General features: G+C 37.8%; 1 protein-coding gene across 5 annotated transcripts in view; it reads right to left on the reverse strand.

Annotated features, from left to right (window-relative positions):
• The window catches only part of nfic (nuclear factor I/C), a 103906-nt gene that overhangs the window by 63268 nt on the left and 26968 nt on the right, over nt 1-13670 (reverse strand). For all 5 annotated transcript variants that reach the window (XM_057355827.1, XM_057355829.1, XM_057355825.1 and 2 more), the window contains exon 2: nt 4613-5144. In XM_057355827.1, coding sequence (XP_057211810.1) covers nt 4613-5144 — 532 coding nt within the window. The remainder of the gene's footprint in view (nt 1-4612; nt 5145-13670) is intronic.

The following is a 13670-nucleotide window of genomic DNA, read 5'->3' on the forward strand; positions in this document are numbered from 1 at the left end:
GAAGATTGGCTAACAGTAATTTACTGTGATTACCAGGAAAACATATTTTCTCTGAAGCACCTGAAGGTTCAGTAAAGTGTGAATAGAAAGTTTGTGGGGTCGGAACACTTTGATGTTTTTTCGTAAGACCCACAAGCTTCAGCCGCAAGTGAGCAGGTCTCGTTTCGTGTCAGGAAATAGTGCCGTATCTCTGCTTTAGTATCTACGATATCCAAAATCGATTTAAGTTGTTTAAACTTTTTTATGTTAACTTTCCTTTTTTGTACTTTAAAATAATGTAAACAAGTTTAAATAAAAGTTAAATGTTCAAGAATCTGTCATTGTGAAACCTCATACGTCTACGGTGGTTGGCCCTAAATATGTGATGCCAAGCAAAATTATTACTGCAATATACAACATACTAATTATTACAGTACCATACTTGAACTGCGTATCAGTTTATTTTCTAAAAAACACTCGAACCGAAGAGATTGCAACAGTCTAGACGTCTTCTGTTAATACGCTTGTCTGCAATAAAACAGCATGTGCTGAGATGCTGCTGGCCCTTTAAGAAGATAAGCATGCCGAACACCTCCCCCTGTTGGAGGCCGGCGGCGCTGTGAACTTGACCGGATCTGACCCCTTTTCTCCCACCCCTCCCAAATTTCCGCTGCCAGAGCACTGGAGCACATTCCAGCTCCGCTGTGTTTACTGAACATATGTGTATGTGCGTGTGTATGTGCCTGTGTGTTTGCACTTGTCTGTGCTGTATCTTCCTGTCTTACAGTGCACCAACAAAGTGAAGCTAAGCAACACAGTGTGTTTTTATACCTCCTCGTTCACTGTATGCAGAGGGGGAAATGACAGGATATGGAGGCTCATAGAACCCTTGCTTAATATCTTCTATACTGACTGGCAAATTTACAGAACTTGCAAAAACTCTGTTATTCAGTTATTTCTTATTTTCTTCCATTGAATGCAGGCAGTAAACTGACTTTTATGTTGTAGAGATTGTTTGTTTACATTGAATCCGGCAGCATTCATTTATTAAATGTTGGTCAAATGATGGAGAAGCACACATTCAGCATTTTAAAGAGCTAAAATAGGTGCCTGGGTCGCAATACTGTTGTTGTCCCAGTACTTACTGTATTATGCTCAGTTGTGGTTCTCTGCTGCATCCACCCAAACATCTCTAAACCGTTTTACCAAATGGTAAACTGCAAGTGCACACGGCGTTCAACTCACATTTTGTGGGCATGTTTGCACCATAACCAGTTTGCATAAATCATTTTGCAAACCAGGCGGCAGAAGCTAACCCAGACAACACGTGCAAAAAAAAACTAAACACCCTGATGTGCAGAACAGGTCATGTGATATTTCTACAAAACAGATAAAGCCTGAAACAAACAGCATATCAATCTTTAAGCCTTAATTAAACCTTAAAATGTAATTAATTCGATTGTCTTTCTAGGGAGCCGTTTCACCCCATGAGGTTTGCGGTTAAAGCAATCGTGAGTGAAATATTCTGTTGAACGAGAGAGGGAATAAAAATAATAGCCCCTGGTTCTCTTTCACGCCTCCATTCGGGACCACCCCACTCTGCGCTCCATTAGCAACGATACTGAACCAAAGCTGAAAGTTTCAGCACACACACACAGCTGCTGGAAGAGCTAAACACTACAGGCCCTGTAATGGAATTTCAGCATGGCGCTGTGCCTTTAAGAGCAAATGCTGACTGTATGACTGTTTTTTGAGGCCACTCCCCCTTTCCTTGACTTCTCTCTCTCTCTGTGGTAACCATGTGGTTAGTAGAAGGGCGAGCGACACAGTTTCTTATCAGAGGGTTTACAGCAAGGAGTTTGCAGGCTATTAGGCAGGTCAGGTGACACGCGGGCTGCCTGCCTGACCCAGACAACTGAGGGTGAAGGTCGCTGAGAGGGTGGAGAGACTAAAAGGGGCGGAAAGGAGAGAGAAGCAGAGTAAGGGAGTGAAAAGATAGAGAGAAAGAGACCCAGCTGTGGACCTAAATCATTTTCACATGCCTGGGAAACATTTTTCTCTTTCTTTGGCTTTAATGTTTTGTTTGTTTTCTTTTTAATTGGTTTCTTGCATGTACACTACTGCTTTAAAGGTTAAGGGTCACAACTTAGTAAAAATTTTGAATAATATTAAACTTTATATAATTTTTTAAAAATAAATTTTAACAAAACTATGGAATACCACAAATGTAACTATGTTATAGAAAAAAAATTCAAAAAGAAATCTATAAGAATCGTTTTTAGTGTAGTCGCCTTTTGCACAGAATTAACAGTAATGTTCTCTTAACAATTTATCAAGTTATAAAATGTATCAAATGTGATAAAATTTTGTTTTTGTAATAAAAGAAACTTACATTTACACAATTAAATGTTTGTCTATAAAAAGACATTTCACTCAAGCTACTCTAAACTTTTCAAAAGTATAGTGTATTTATGTAGCAAAAAATGTCAACTGCACATGTAACACGATTGTATATTTTTACAAGCACTGACACACAGTCACACACATGCAGACACACACGCGCACACACAAGAATCTCCTGCAAGTCAAAGGATGGCGAGTGCAGTAAAACACTATAAACATAATTCCTAAAACATAGCAACTGGGTAATTGGATAAAAGGTTTGTAACACATAATCTAGTATTTGAGAGAGCTCTCTGACTGTTCACACAAACTCATATCGCTGAGTCATTCTGCCTCCATACACACACACACTCCATCAATCAGATCCAGTGACCACTAAACTGAACTCATAACTGTCACGCTGCCTCAGCAAGTCAGCATATACATACTCCAGTCCAGCATACTTTTACTGGCTAAATAGGCAGTCTAAACAGACTTTATTTTAAACATATCATAGCTGAGTAACTGGCCACCTGTGTCCTCAATCTTAAGTATTTCTTCAAAGTTATGTACAGCTTAATGTGCACGGACAGCATCTGAAAATAATTTGTACTTCAGAAAACCCCACACTTGAAGTGCACAGAAAAAAAGAAATAAATTGTGCACAGGATTCATTTATAAATTGTTTTGCATGTCATGTGCAGGGCTCTGTAAATAACAAATGAAAACTGTGTTTACAGTAATGCACATGTACTGGCAGATACCACTGAAATATCACTGGTGTTCTGTGAAATCACACCTGTTCATATGACCATAGACAAAAACGTCAGGGGGCAATCATTAACAACAAAAGGGCTAGATTTTAAAACCAGGATGTGATGAAGAGATAAACTTTTAATCTGGATGCAATTAATCGCAATTAATTGTTAAACGGCCCTACAAGGAACTTTAAAGTCCTAGTGAAATAAAAAATGACAATTCTTATTTTTTCATGAAATATTGCAGCGTTTATAGTAAATAGCTTATCAATGTGGGGTCATTGTCTTTTTAAAATTCATGTACCCTCATAATCTTCAGTTAAAGTCTGAAAATGCACTTCCGACTTGAAATGACTATCAATCTCAGATGACGTAAAAACGGCTTGGCCGGAGCATCCGTTAAACTCCTCCCCTTCAACTGTCAGTCTTCTGCCAGCTTCATTTCAAAAATAAATGCAACAGCTGTTTTTACACATCCAATCAATTCAAAGTGAAAAACGCAAATCATGCTAATTTTCTCCTTTGAACTTCCTTTTCACTCAGAAATGTGTCAGAATACAGAAGTAAAAACGATGGCAACTTACAGGTTCACAGAGACTTTAAATTGAACCACTATAGAAGTAACAATCAAAACTCAGGATTGTAAGCATAAGGTCAGAGGTTAAAATTCAGGTGTCAGGAATGAAGGGTTTAGCGGTACATTAGAGCGCAGCCATGAGACTGTGTACGCCAGCAGCCTTCAGAGCGGCAGTAACTTGGCTGGCACAAGCGGTAAGATCATCAGCTGGCTTCCAGGCAACCTCCTTTTATACAACACAGTAAATTGAAACACATCTCTCCGCCTGCCAGTCGAGCCCACTTATTTTAAATGAATCATAGTGTCAGTGCTTGGCTCCGTGTGAATCTTAATTTCCCTTTTTTCCAGTCTCTCTGGTTTAAAGCCCAGTTCAACACAAGCCCAGCTCGACACAAAGTTCTAGGACCTTGACAGCTGAGTTCTGCTTTTGAAAAGAATGGCCAGCGGCGTGCCTCATGGTACATTCTGAGGCCTGCAGCAAGAACATGGCACTCCTGGTACCAAGCAGAACAGGAGATGAGTCAACAGCTTTCTCAGAAGAACAAGCCAGAACATCTTCTGTGATTTACGCCATGCAGTAAACCGGCGTCCGTTTTCAACTGCCACAACGCACGCATGGGTTACTCTGTGCATTTACACAACAACACTTCCAAGTACTGCAGTCACAATTCAGAGGCAGCACAATTCTGAGAATCATCAACGTCAGGTATTGAACGGACGGGGACTCGTTCACACACACACATAAAAACAATGTGAAACCAAAGTTAACATAGCGCAGTGTGAATTTCCATGCTGTCTCGGTGCTGGTTGGACCAGTATAGTTCCTTGGAGAAACAGGAAGAGATCTTGTATCCTGGTGAAAAAACTAGCAAAGCCACAGTGGAGACACAAAAAACAACATATGCACATCACTCACCTCTCTCCTGCACAAAGTAGGCGAGGTAGAGGTCCAGCTCTTTGACGGACACGCTGATGTGATGAGGCTGGACACAAAGGATGGGATTGGAACACTGGCCGCCCTTGACTAGCCGCTCCCCATCTGTACTCTCCAGCGGGATGCCCTTGAACAGAATCACCATCACCAGGTCAAGACGCCACACCTTATCCGCCTGTCGCAGACAGTCAATGCGCCTCATCTTCCCTTTCTGGTCAGGGTTCGAGAGGACACAACACGGAGGCTTTTTCCCTGTGATGGCAAGCACGAAGTCCTCACGACACTCCGGACGGATGTCTTTGCGGAGCTTGGCTAGGAGGCGTGACGCCCATTTCTGTTTGACCTCGGGCTTCTCGCCCAGGAGTTCATCTTTGACGGCGCGCTCTTCGTCCTTGGTCATCCGCTTCTCGTGCTTTTTGAAATACTTGCGCTTGCGGGCCTGCAGGTTGAACCATGTGTAGGCGAAGGCACGCACGTGCGGCAGCAATGCCTCAATGAATGGATGAAATTCATCCTGGAAAAGAATAGAAAAAACAGATTAGTTACATATCGAGTTTGGTTTAAATCGTTTTTGTGCCCCTAGTGGCACTAAACTGAATTGCAAAAATAAAAACGTATTAAAATCAATATTTTTGGGGAAAATTAAATTGATGATCATTCAAAGCAGGTCTGTGAGGCAAACAAACTGCAGCAAAAAAACGAAATAAATATTAAAGAAAAATACTAAATAGTTTGGTTCAGTTTTGGTATAGAAATAAAGTTAAAACAGAAAAACAAGGTGGTAAAAAATAAACCATTCACCAATATGATTTCATGACCCAGAAACCCATGTATTGTCACACTGCAAGATCTTTGCTCATACCCAAGTCTACTTACACTGTAGTTGTCTCATAAAGCTGCGATGTGGTAAAGTATCCCACCATCCAAAAAATAACACTCACCTCAATAAAAGGATGGAAATCATCCTGAGAAAAATGAAGGCTTACTCATCAAACTGTTTACTCAAAATCTATTTCTGACAAACAAAAGCCACGTCTGAAGTTCAAAGAGGATATGAATCATTCCATTTCTTTTCTGTATTGATTCACTTTGTTGAAATGCATTTTTTCCGTTCTCTCTTGTTTACAAAAACAGAAAGCGTAAATTCCAGATGTAATGCTTTGAAAGTCCCAATGATATTCTACAGATTTCACAGCTAAGTGTGTTCAGAGTTTACAGCAAATCAAATGCATCCACGCTCTGCCGTTGCTTCCATTTTTGCTAAAGCACCATGTGCAGTCATCATTTATCCAATTATGCTTTGTTGACTATTTTCACATTCAGTGGTAAGTTTTTAACAACAACAGCAACACCACACACATATGCACCTCCCGGGCACGTCGCAAACCACAGTCCCCTAACTGTTTGGGGCTGGATAATTCTGCAGCATTCATTTGGTCTGACTAATTACTTCCATATTTTACCATTTCTAAAACCCTAAACTTGCACCAGGCCTTGCTATGAATGTTACTAAAACCCCAACTGAACATTAAACATTCACATCTATCAATTATCATTAACAAGACTTCAAGCTCAGCGCACACTGCTGTGGCTATTTGTGCGTGTGTGTGCATAAAATAGTCATAATGAGAGCGGAGCTCTAGAGTTCTGTGATAATCATCAGTCCAAAAAATCCCCACATGTGAATGTAGTTCAATAGGAGGGGTTTCGCGCTTATGGCAAAATAATGAAACTCAGACTTGCTCTGAATGATGTCAGCTGTGGAATCAATATAGCATGACATAGTCACCAGCGTGTCAATTTTGCTTAGGTATAATGCAACCGCAAAGAGAGGAAAAAAGAGAGATGCTTAGGGCTGCTTGACCACAGTAATTCAAAAAAGAAAAATAAACGAAAAAAGAAAACACAGCAGCCCTCAATCTGGTTGTGCTGCAAGCAGTTTTTTGTAAGCAGGAAAATAATTAGATATGCATTCGGCACGCTGTGAATCTCATGCGATAAACATATTCTACAGCTTACGGCGGTGAGAAACGTCCAGAACCCACCTACAACATTTTCCTCTAACACCTCCATAACCATCTCATAAAGTTACACTGTATAAGTAAAGAACGATGTCCTATGCCTTCTGTTTGCATATATACTTCATAATGAATGAAATATACTGTAGTTTTGATCAAAATTGATATCCAACCTTTGAAATGTTACATCTCCCCTTTTCATTTGAACACATTATTAAAGATATATTCTATTCATGTTGCATAGTTGTGCCTGAAGTGAAAACTGAAAAATTAAAGGAGACATATAGCCAAAAAAAATTACACAACACATGTACAAAACTTACAGAGTCAAGGCCCAGGAGAACGGCTACAAAATATTACTACATGAGAGGATCAACAAATATTAATAATAAAAAAAAACTGTGATCAGTGTACATTTTATTTCTTGTAAGCTTTTTGGGTGACACATTACAGTAAGGTGCTATTTGTTAACAGTACTAAATGCATTAACTAACATGAACTCATGTTAACAGTTACAACGTTTGATTTTGAAAATGTATTGGTAAATGTTGAAATTAACATTAACTAATATTAATAAATGCTTTAAAAGTATTGTTCACTGTTAGTTCATGTAGTTAATGCATTAACTAATTGTTAACAAATAGCACCTTATTGAAAGGGTTCCCGTTTATTGTTTTACTACAGTATGCATTTTTTGTATATTTAAATAAAACCAATATTCCCTAAAATGCTGTAGTTTGCCCTTTAATTTCCAATATATACCTTACAGGGGGTTTCCCAGACAGGGTTTAAGCCTATAGTCCCAGACTAACTGAAATGTTAGAGGTGTCTTGATCGAAAACAACTTACACTGACATCTTAAAATATATCAGTGTGATTGTTTTGTCTCAAGATGCACATAGTAATGTTTTTTTGTAAAGTATGTTTTTAAAATCACTTAAATATTCTAATTTAACTAAGTAATAATCCAAGTTTAAGATAATCCTTTCCGGTAAACTGCCCCTAAAATATTTAAAAGTGTTTTATATCATTATATCATTGCTTTTAATGGTTGGAATATTGTGTTTGCCACCTGAACATCACTTTTGTCCACTTCTGTACTGTATATGCATACAGCATATGTCCACTTACAAAACTATAATTTTTCATATCTAAACCTCATACTCAAATTCCAGGTTCTATAAAAAAAACCTTATCTTTAACACACTGTACCTCTATAAACACTGATTTTCCCTCTTTGTGCTACTTCAGAAGTCTTTGAAAACTGTAAAAACCTGCTTTTCTAGAAGCTACTCTCGCTGAGCTGGACTAAAGAAAGGAAACCAGATTTAACATCCTTCTTTTACCCAAGAGCAACAGCAGAGCAGAACATGCTTATATTTCTAGTTATTTCAACTTTTGTGCTGGGAGAAGCTGAAAGCAAAATAGAGTGCAGTAATTGTGAGGTAGAGAAGCCTGCAGACAGCAGACAGCAAAGTACACACATTCACATCTGTAATCAGTCGAGTCAAGCAGATCCGATACAGTTACTGAGTACACTCTACCAAGACTTACACGAAAACACAGACAGAAAAAGCGTTTTTTGTTTTGTTTTTGATCAACTGCACAAATTTATAGAAAGTAGAGTCATTCTAATGAACTGTAAAAATAGCCGGTCCAGAAAAAATAAATCTGAGTATATGGGTATTATGATACAGTAAAAAAAATATGTATTGTAGAGCTATAGGGACGTTGTTAAGATATGATGCCTGTTTAATCCTACACTCAAAAAAATTAGTTTTACTTAATACATCCTTGTTCACAGTACATAAAGAATGCAAGTAACTGAATTAACGTAAGTTAACTATGTTATTTATACTAAAAATTTAGATCTGTCAGCTTTACTTAACAAGTGTTTGACTGGTCAACTTAACATTGGTGAGTAGAACGTAAAATAGTTTACTTAATATAAACAAGTTAATTCAACATGACTGGTTGAGGGGGATTTTCAGTTCCCAGCATGCTTTGTGTAAGACTGCATTTAGGCAGTAAATTTGAAATTTAGTGTTATTTTAAGTGTTTTTCAGTAAAGAAAAAAGACTTGTTTGTGCTTAATGTTCATTTATCTTTGAGGTTTAAAAGACTGTTGTATTTTTTAGTTTTAGAGAAGAGTGGTACATATGCTTAGGCTGTGAGAGGTTAAAGTGCACCCATGATGTCTATTGCATCATTCAATGAGCTTTAACTGTGCTAATGCCAGTATTGAGATGCCTCTCATCTGATTTGCTCATTGTGCAGTAAGTCTGTATATAATTTATGTATGAAAAGTACCATTGAGAAGGATAAATATTGAGTTCAATTAACTTAAAATTACTGGTACAATCGGAATGGTTTGGATTTACTCAAAAAAGTTTTGTCAACTTTACTTAAATTTCTTTTGTTCATACAACTAAATTGTTATTTGTTCAAATTACTTAATATTGTTGCGTGGAACCACTTGATGCAGCTTTTTTAAGTAAATTCAACAAATCAATTTTTGAGTGTATTGGTTGACCTGCCAACATCTGACCTCAATGTATGTTTTAATGATTTATTTACGCTTTCTTTGTATTTTTTCTTAAGATTAGAGGGTTACTTCACCCAAAAATGAAAATTCTGTCACCATTTACACGCCTTTGAGTTGTTCCAAATCTGTATGAATTTCTTTGTTCTGATGAACACAGGGAAAGATATTTGGAAAAATGCTTATAACCAAACAGATTGACTACCATAGTCGGAAAAATTACTTCTGTTGAACACAAAAGAAGACATTTTGAAGAATGTAGGACATAAAACAGTTCTGGGGATCTTTTGACTACCATTGTATTTTTCATTGCCATTTTATTTCTATTAATATACAGAGAAGATTTCTTAAACCTTGAAAGTTGATAATTTTATACACTAAGTACAACAACAAATGTTACTGAAAATGGTTAATGATTTGGAAATAAATCTGTTATTTGCATTTGTTTAATTTTTTTATTTGGTTCAAAATATTGTTATACTATCATATTGTGAACTAGGGGTGTAACGATACACTCAGCTCATGATTCGGTAGATATCTCGATGCTGGGTTCACGATACGTCACACATCTCGATATTTTGAACAAAATAAAAAATTCAAATAACATTTATTTTCAAAATACTTTCAAAACTTATTTTGTTGCACATACAACTTAATAAAGAATTTTAACATTTTAAGTTTAACTGAAATTAGAATTAAGATCAGTGTCAATTTTGACAGCAAATTTTGATTTAGTTTTAGTCATAGTCTTTTGCATCGCGAAATATCGTAATACGAAGTATCATTACACCCCTATTGTGAACCCAATACGGTGCATTGCATCAAATCATGAACTGAGTCTAACTTTACAACCCTATCTGAATATGTATGTTTAAGAAATACAGTATACTATGGACAGACATTTAGATGGATATTCCTGTCTTCTCAATGAGCGTCAAGGAATCAAGGCAAGTTTTATTTGAACAAAATGTATTATGGAAAGTGCTTTACATATGAAACTCACTTAAACTGACTAGGGGAGTCCAGACCTGAGCCATTGATAGAGAGAGTCGCGTCAACTCCGTTGACTCCATTCGAACAGTTTTCACAGCAATGGCAGTTCACGGAGCCTCTCAATAGTTCCCGAAAGTTACTAGCAACGCATGGAGCTGCGGCTAAACAGACCAACTGAGATAAACTTTTAACACATTTAAAGACGTTTATCTTTAAATTTATCTTAACACATTTAATGAATGAAAAAAAATGTAAAAGAAATTTTTAAAAGTATTAAAAGAAAAAAATAACTTCCTGGAACTATCCGAACTTCCGTTGTCGTGACTCTCTCTCTCTCAACAGCTCTGGTCCAGACAAAACTAGCACCTTCTGTCTGCAGATGTTATTAAAAAGCTGGGAGGAAATGGTGAATTCAGGAACAGAGGGCAGTGAGAGATGGCTCTATTTCTCTGCAGATGTCTGTGAATGTGTTTTCTTTCAGTTTGGGATAAAGCTCCTCTTATTACATTTGCTGCAGAAGCAGCGAATCCGCCAACCATTCTTTGGCAAAATTAAACATTTGTTGGGATTTTTTCTCCTCGTAAATGCGGATAAAGCTAAGAGGCAGGTCAAATAAAGCACGGAACCGGCCGAGGCACACATGCTTGGGGCAAATATCTCATATCTCACCTATATTACCATTCTAGATTTACACAAATTTTTACCTCCCTCGACACACATATGAATTACTTACTACAAGTAAAACATTTGATCCCAAAATATAATAATTCACAGATTAATTACAAGTCTGGCATCCTTGCAACAGCTTAACATTATTTGACTCTTAAGTTAAAATAAAAAATAGCAGACAATGCTCTCTTTATAAAAGCTGAAATTGTAAATTATAAATCTAATCAAATACTGACCTGAAAATGAACTTTAATTTACAGACCTTCAGTATTTACAGCATCAAGATATGAAAATCTTATTTGAATTCTCTTCTTTCCTCCACTTCTGGAAAATCCAATTTACACTGGTGACTGGACTTTGGAAAATTGATCTTATTTCGTACATTCTAAACCGGCCAGCGTGTTTAAAAAAACATCTCGACCAAGAAGCTTACACAAAATCGTCTACCAGCATTACCATCCACCACGTTCCCGAACACAGCTACCAGCTTAAGATAGATTTTCCAGCATGATCTTTTTCTTTCTCTCTTTCCATATTTGGCCTGGACAGGCTCCAACGGAATGCTCTGTTTTTACTACAATCAGTCTGAGAGGAGCGCTGCGACTGGATTTCGTGTGCAGATTAAGAATGAGAATGTTATTGATAAACATGGCTGATGAATGGCTTCATTAAGACAGAAGAACCCGAGTTATTGGATCTGCTGGAGGATGATGGCTGGCTGGCTATCACAGATGGTTTGGTGAGGAGCGGTGGCTGCTTTAGTAAAAAAGCCAGGCCTAGCAGCTCTGCCGCTCTCTCTCTGTCAGCCACACACACACTCACACACAGCTGTATTTATGCAGTAATTGAATCATTTTGTTATTGCGGGGCTCAGGGAAATGTGTTTTTATTCCTGTCCGTTGCTCGGATACCATCTTTATTATGTCTTAAACAGAGAATGTGATTTTTTTCTCTTTTGGGTAAATCTTTTTCCAAGACAAAAAGAGAGGGAACAGAAAAGTCTAAAGATGACAAAATGTGACCATTGCGGTCACACACCCTGACACAAAGTGTTGCTATGGTCACCCTGTGTGTCACAATCATCTTAGCTTTTCCCTGACAGTTCTTGCCAAAATTGTGCGGTCAGGAGAACTGGATACTAAAGGAATAGTTCAACCAAACATTTAAATTCTGTCATCATTTACTCACCATTTTGTCATTTTTAACCTGTGTGACTTTCTTTACTTTGCACAGCGCAAACGATATTTTGAAAAATGTTGATAAACAAAAAAACTTTGGTCCCCATTGAGGATGAGTAAATGATGACAGAATTTTCATTTTGGGGTGAGCTATATCTTTAAGCCTGGTTTCTAAAGAATTAAGAGATTTTTCAAAGCGCATCATTAACAATATAAACAACTGCAGGCTTTTAAAGCTACTATTTTAGTAACACCATGTGCACAAATAAATAACATCCAAAATCCCTGCGTTTTTCAAATTTCACCATTCACCTTTCACAGCCTGCCAAGGAAACGAAAATGCCAGTGAGCCTTGAATTTTTGTAATGCTGCAATTTACCCAGGATGCCCTCTGAGCATTAACAGCAGACAAACTTCCCCACCCTTCCTACACTGTTGCCAAAAGCATTTTCACTCTGTTTCTAATGACTGGCTATGAAGTGGACCGTCTAGGATCTGGATAATGGATTCAGCTTTAACACTCTTTCAAAAGCCAATGCAACAAAACAGAGAGTCGGCATGCTTTTGTTTGGGATACATACAGTGTGAGAGATACAGATATTCATTTTACTGCATGTTTACACTATTGCTACAGTAGTTCTCATTGCAATAAAATAAATGCACAAATGAGACTAAGAGAGACATTCAAGACATTCTTGAAAACTACGCGGCACAATAATAACACAAAATACTGGGTTTGAATTTTAATCTATAAGAAAATAATAAAGGTTTAAAACTGCAACTGATAAATAGCTAAATAACTAATGTTTTTTTGTTGTTGCCTTTACCTTAAAAACTGCATGAATGCTTTAGCTAAAGTGTACTTGAAACACATCTGCGATTTTAACCATGACAACAAGTTCAGTCTCTATTGTCAGAGAATAACCAGACACAGAACAGCTGCAGTCAGGTTATTTCTCTGTGCCCAGTGGGCTGATGGGATGGGGTTCTGAATGCTGAGTGGATCAAAGGGGATGTTCTGTGAGCCACACTGCTTCTTTTTCCCCTCTCTCTCTCTCCCCCGCACAACCGCTGAGTCAGCCCTCAGCCATGCAGCATCATAATGGAGGGAGGGGATGCTGGGTAACCGTCCTCTCTCTCTGGAGAAAAGGCAGTTTGTTAGAGGATGTGCTGCAGTGGTATTTGGGTTGTTCTCTCTCTCTCTCTCTCGCTCTCTCTCTCGCTCTCTCTCTCGCTCTCTCTCTCTCTCTCTCTCTCTCTCTCTCTCTCTCTCTCTCTCTCTCTCGTTTTTTTTATCATTAGTTGTTCTTAAAGAGTTGTACTGTACTTGAACAGTTATATGAAATCTTAATGTAATTGTCAATTACTTACTCAAAAAATGACAAAGACCCATTGCTGCATGTGACTCCCATTGAACAGAGTCACAACGTTCATGTTCCCAAGCCAGTTAAAGGCACCTGTTCCATTAGCATCTGAAACGGTATAAACCTCCATTGATGGAACACAGAGAGCGTTTGTTTACTTAAGATTTGAAACAAAGAGACACCAGCATCATTATGCACGACTCAACCTTTGCAACAATTAGTACCTTAGATCTTCATGTTTTCAGGCATCCCGGGACTCAATGACAAAACACTGTC

The sequence above is a fragment of the Triplophysa rosa genome, linkage group LG17 (assembly GCF_024868665.1).
Source record: "Triplophysa rosa linkage group LG17, Trosa_1v2, whole genome shotgun sequence".
Lineage (NCBI taxonomy): Eukaryota > Metazoa > Chordata > Actinopteri > Cypriniformes > Nemacheilidae > Triplophysa > Triplophysa rosa.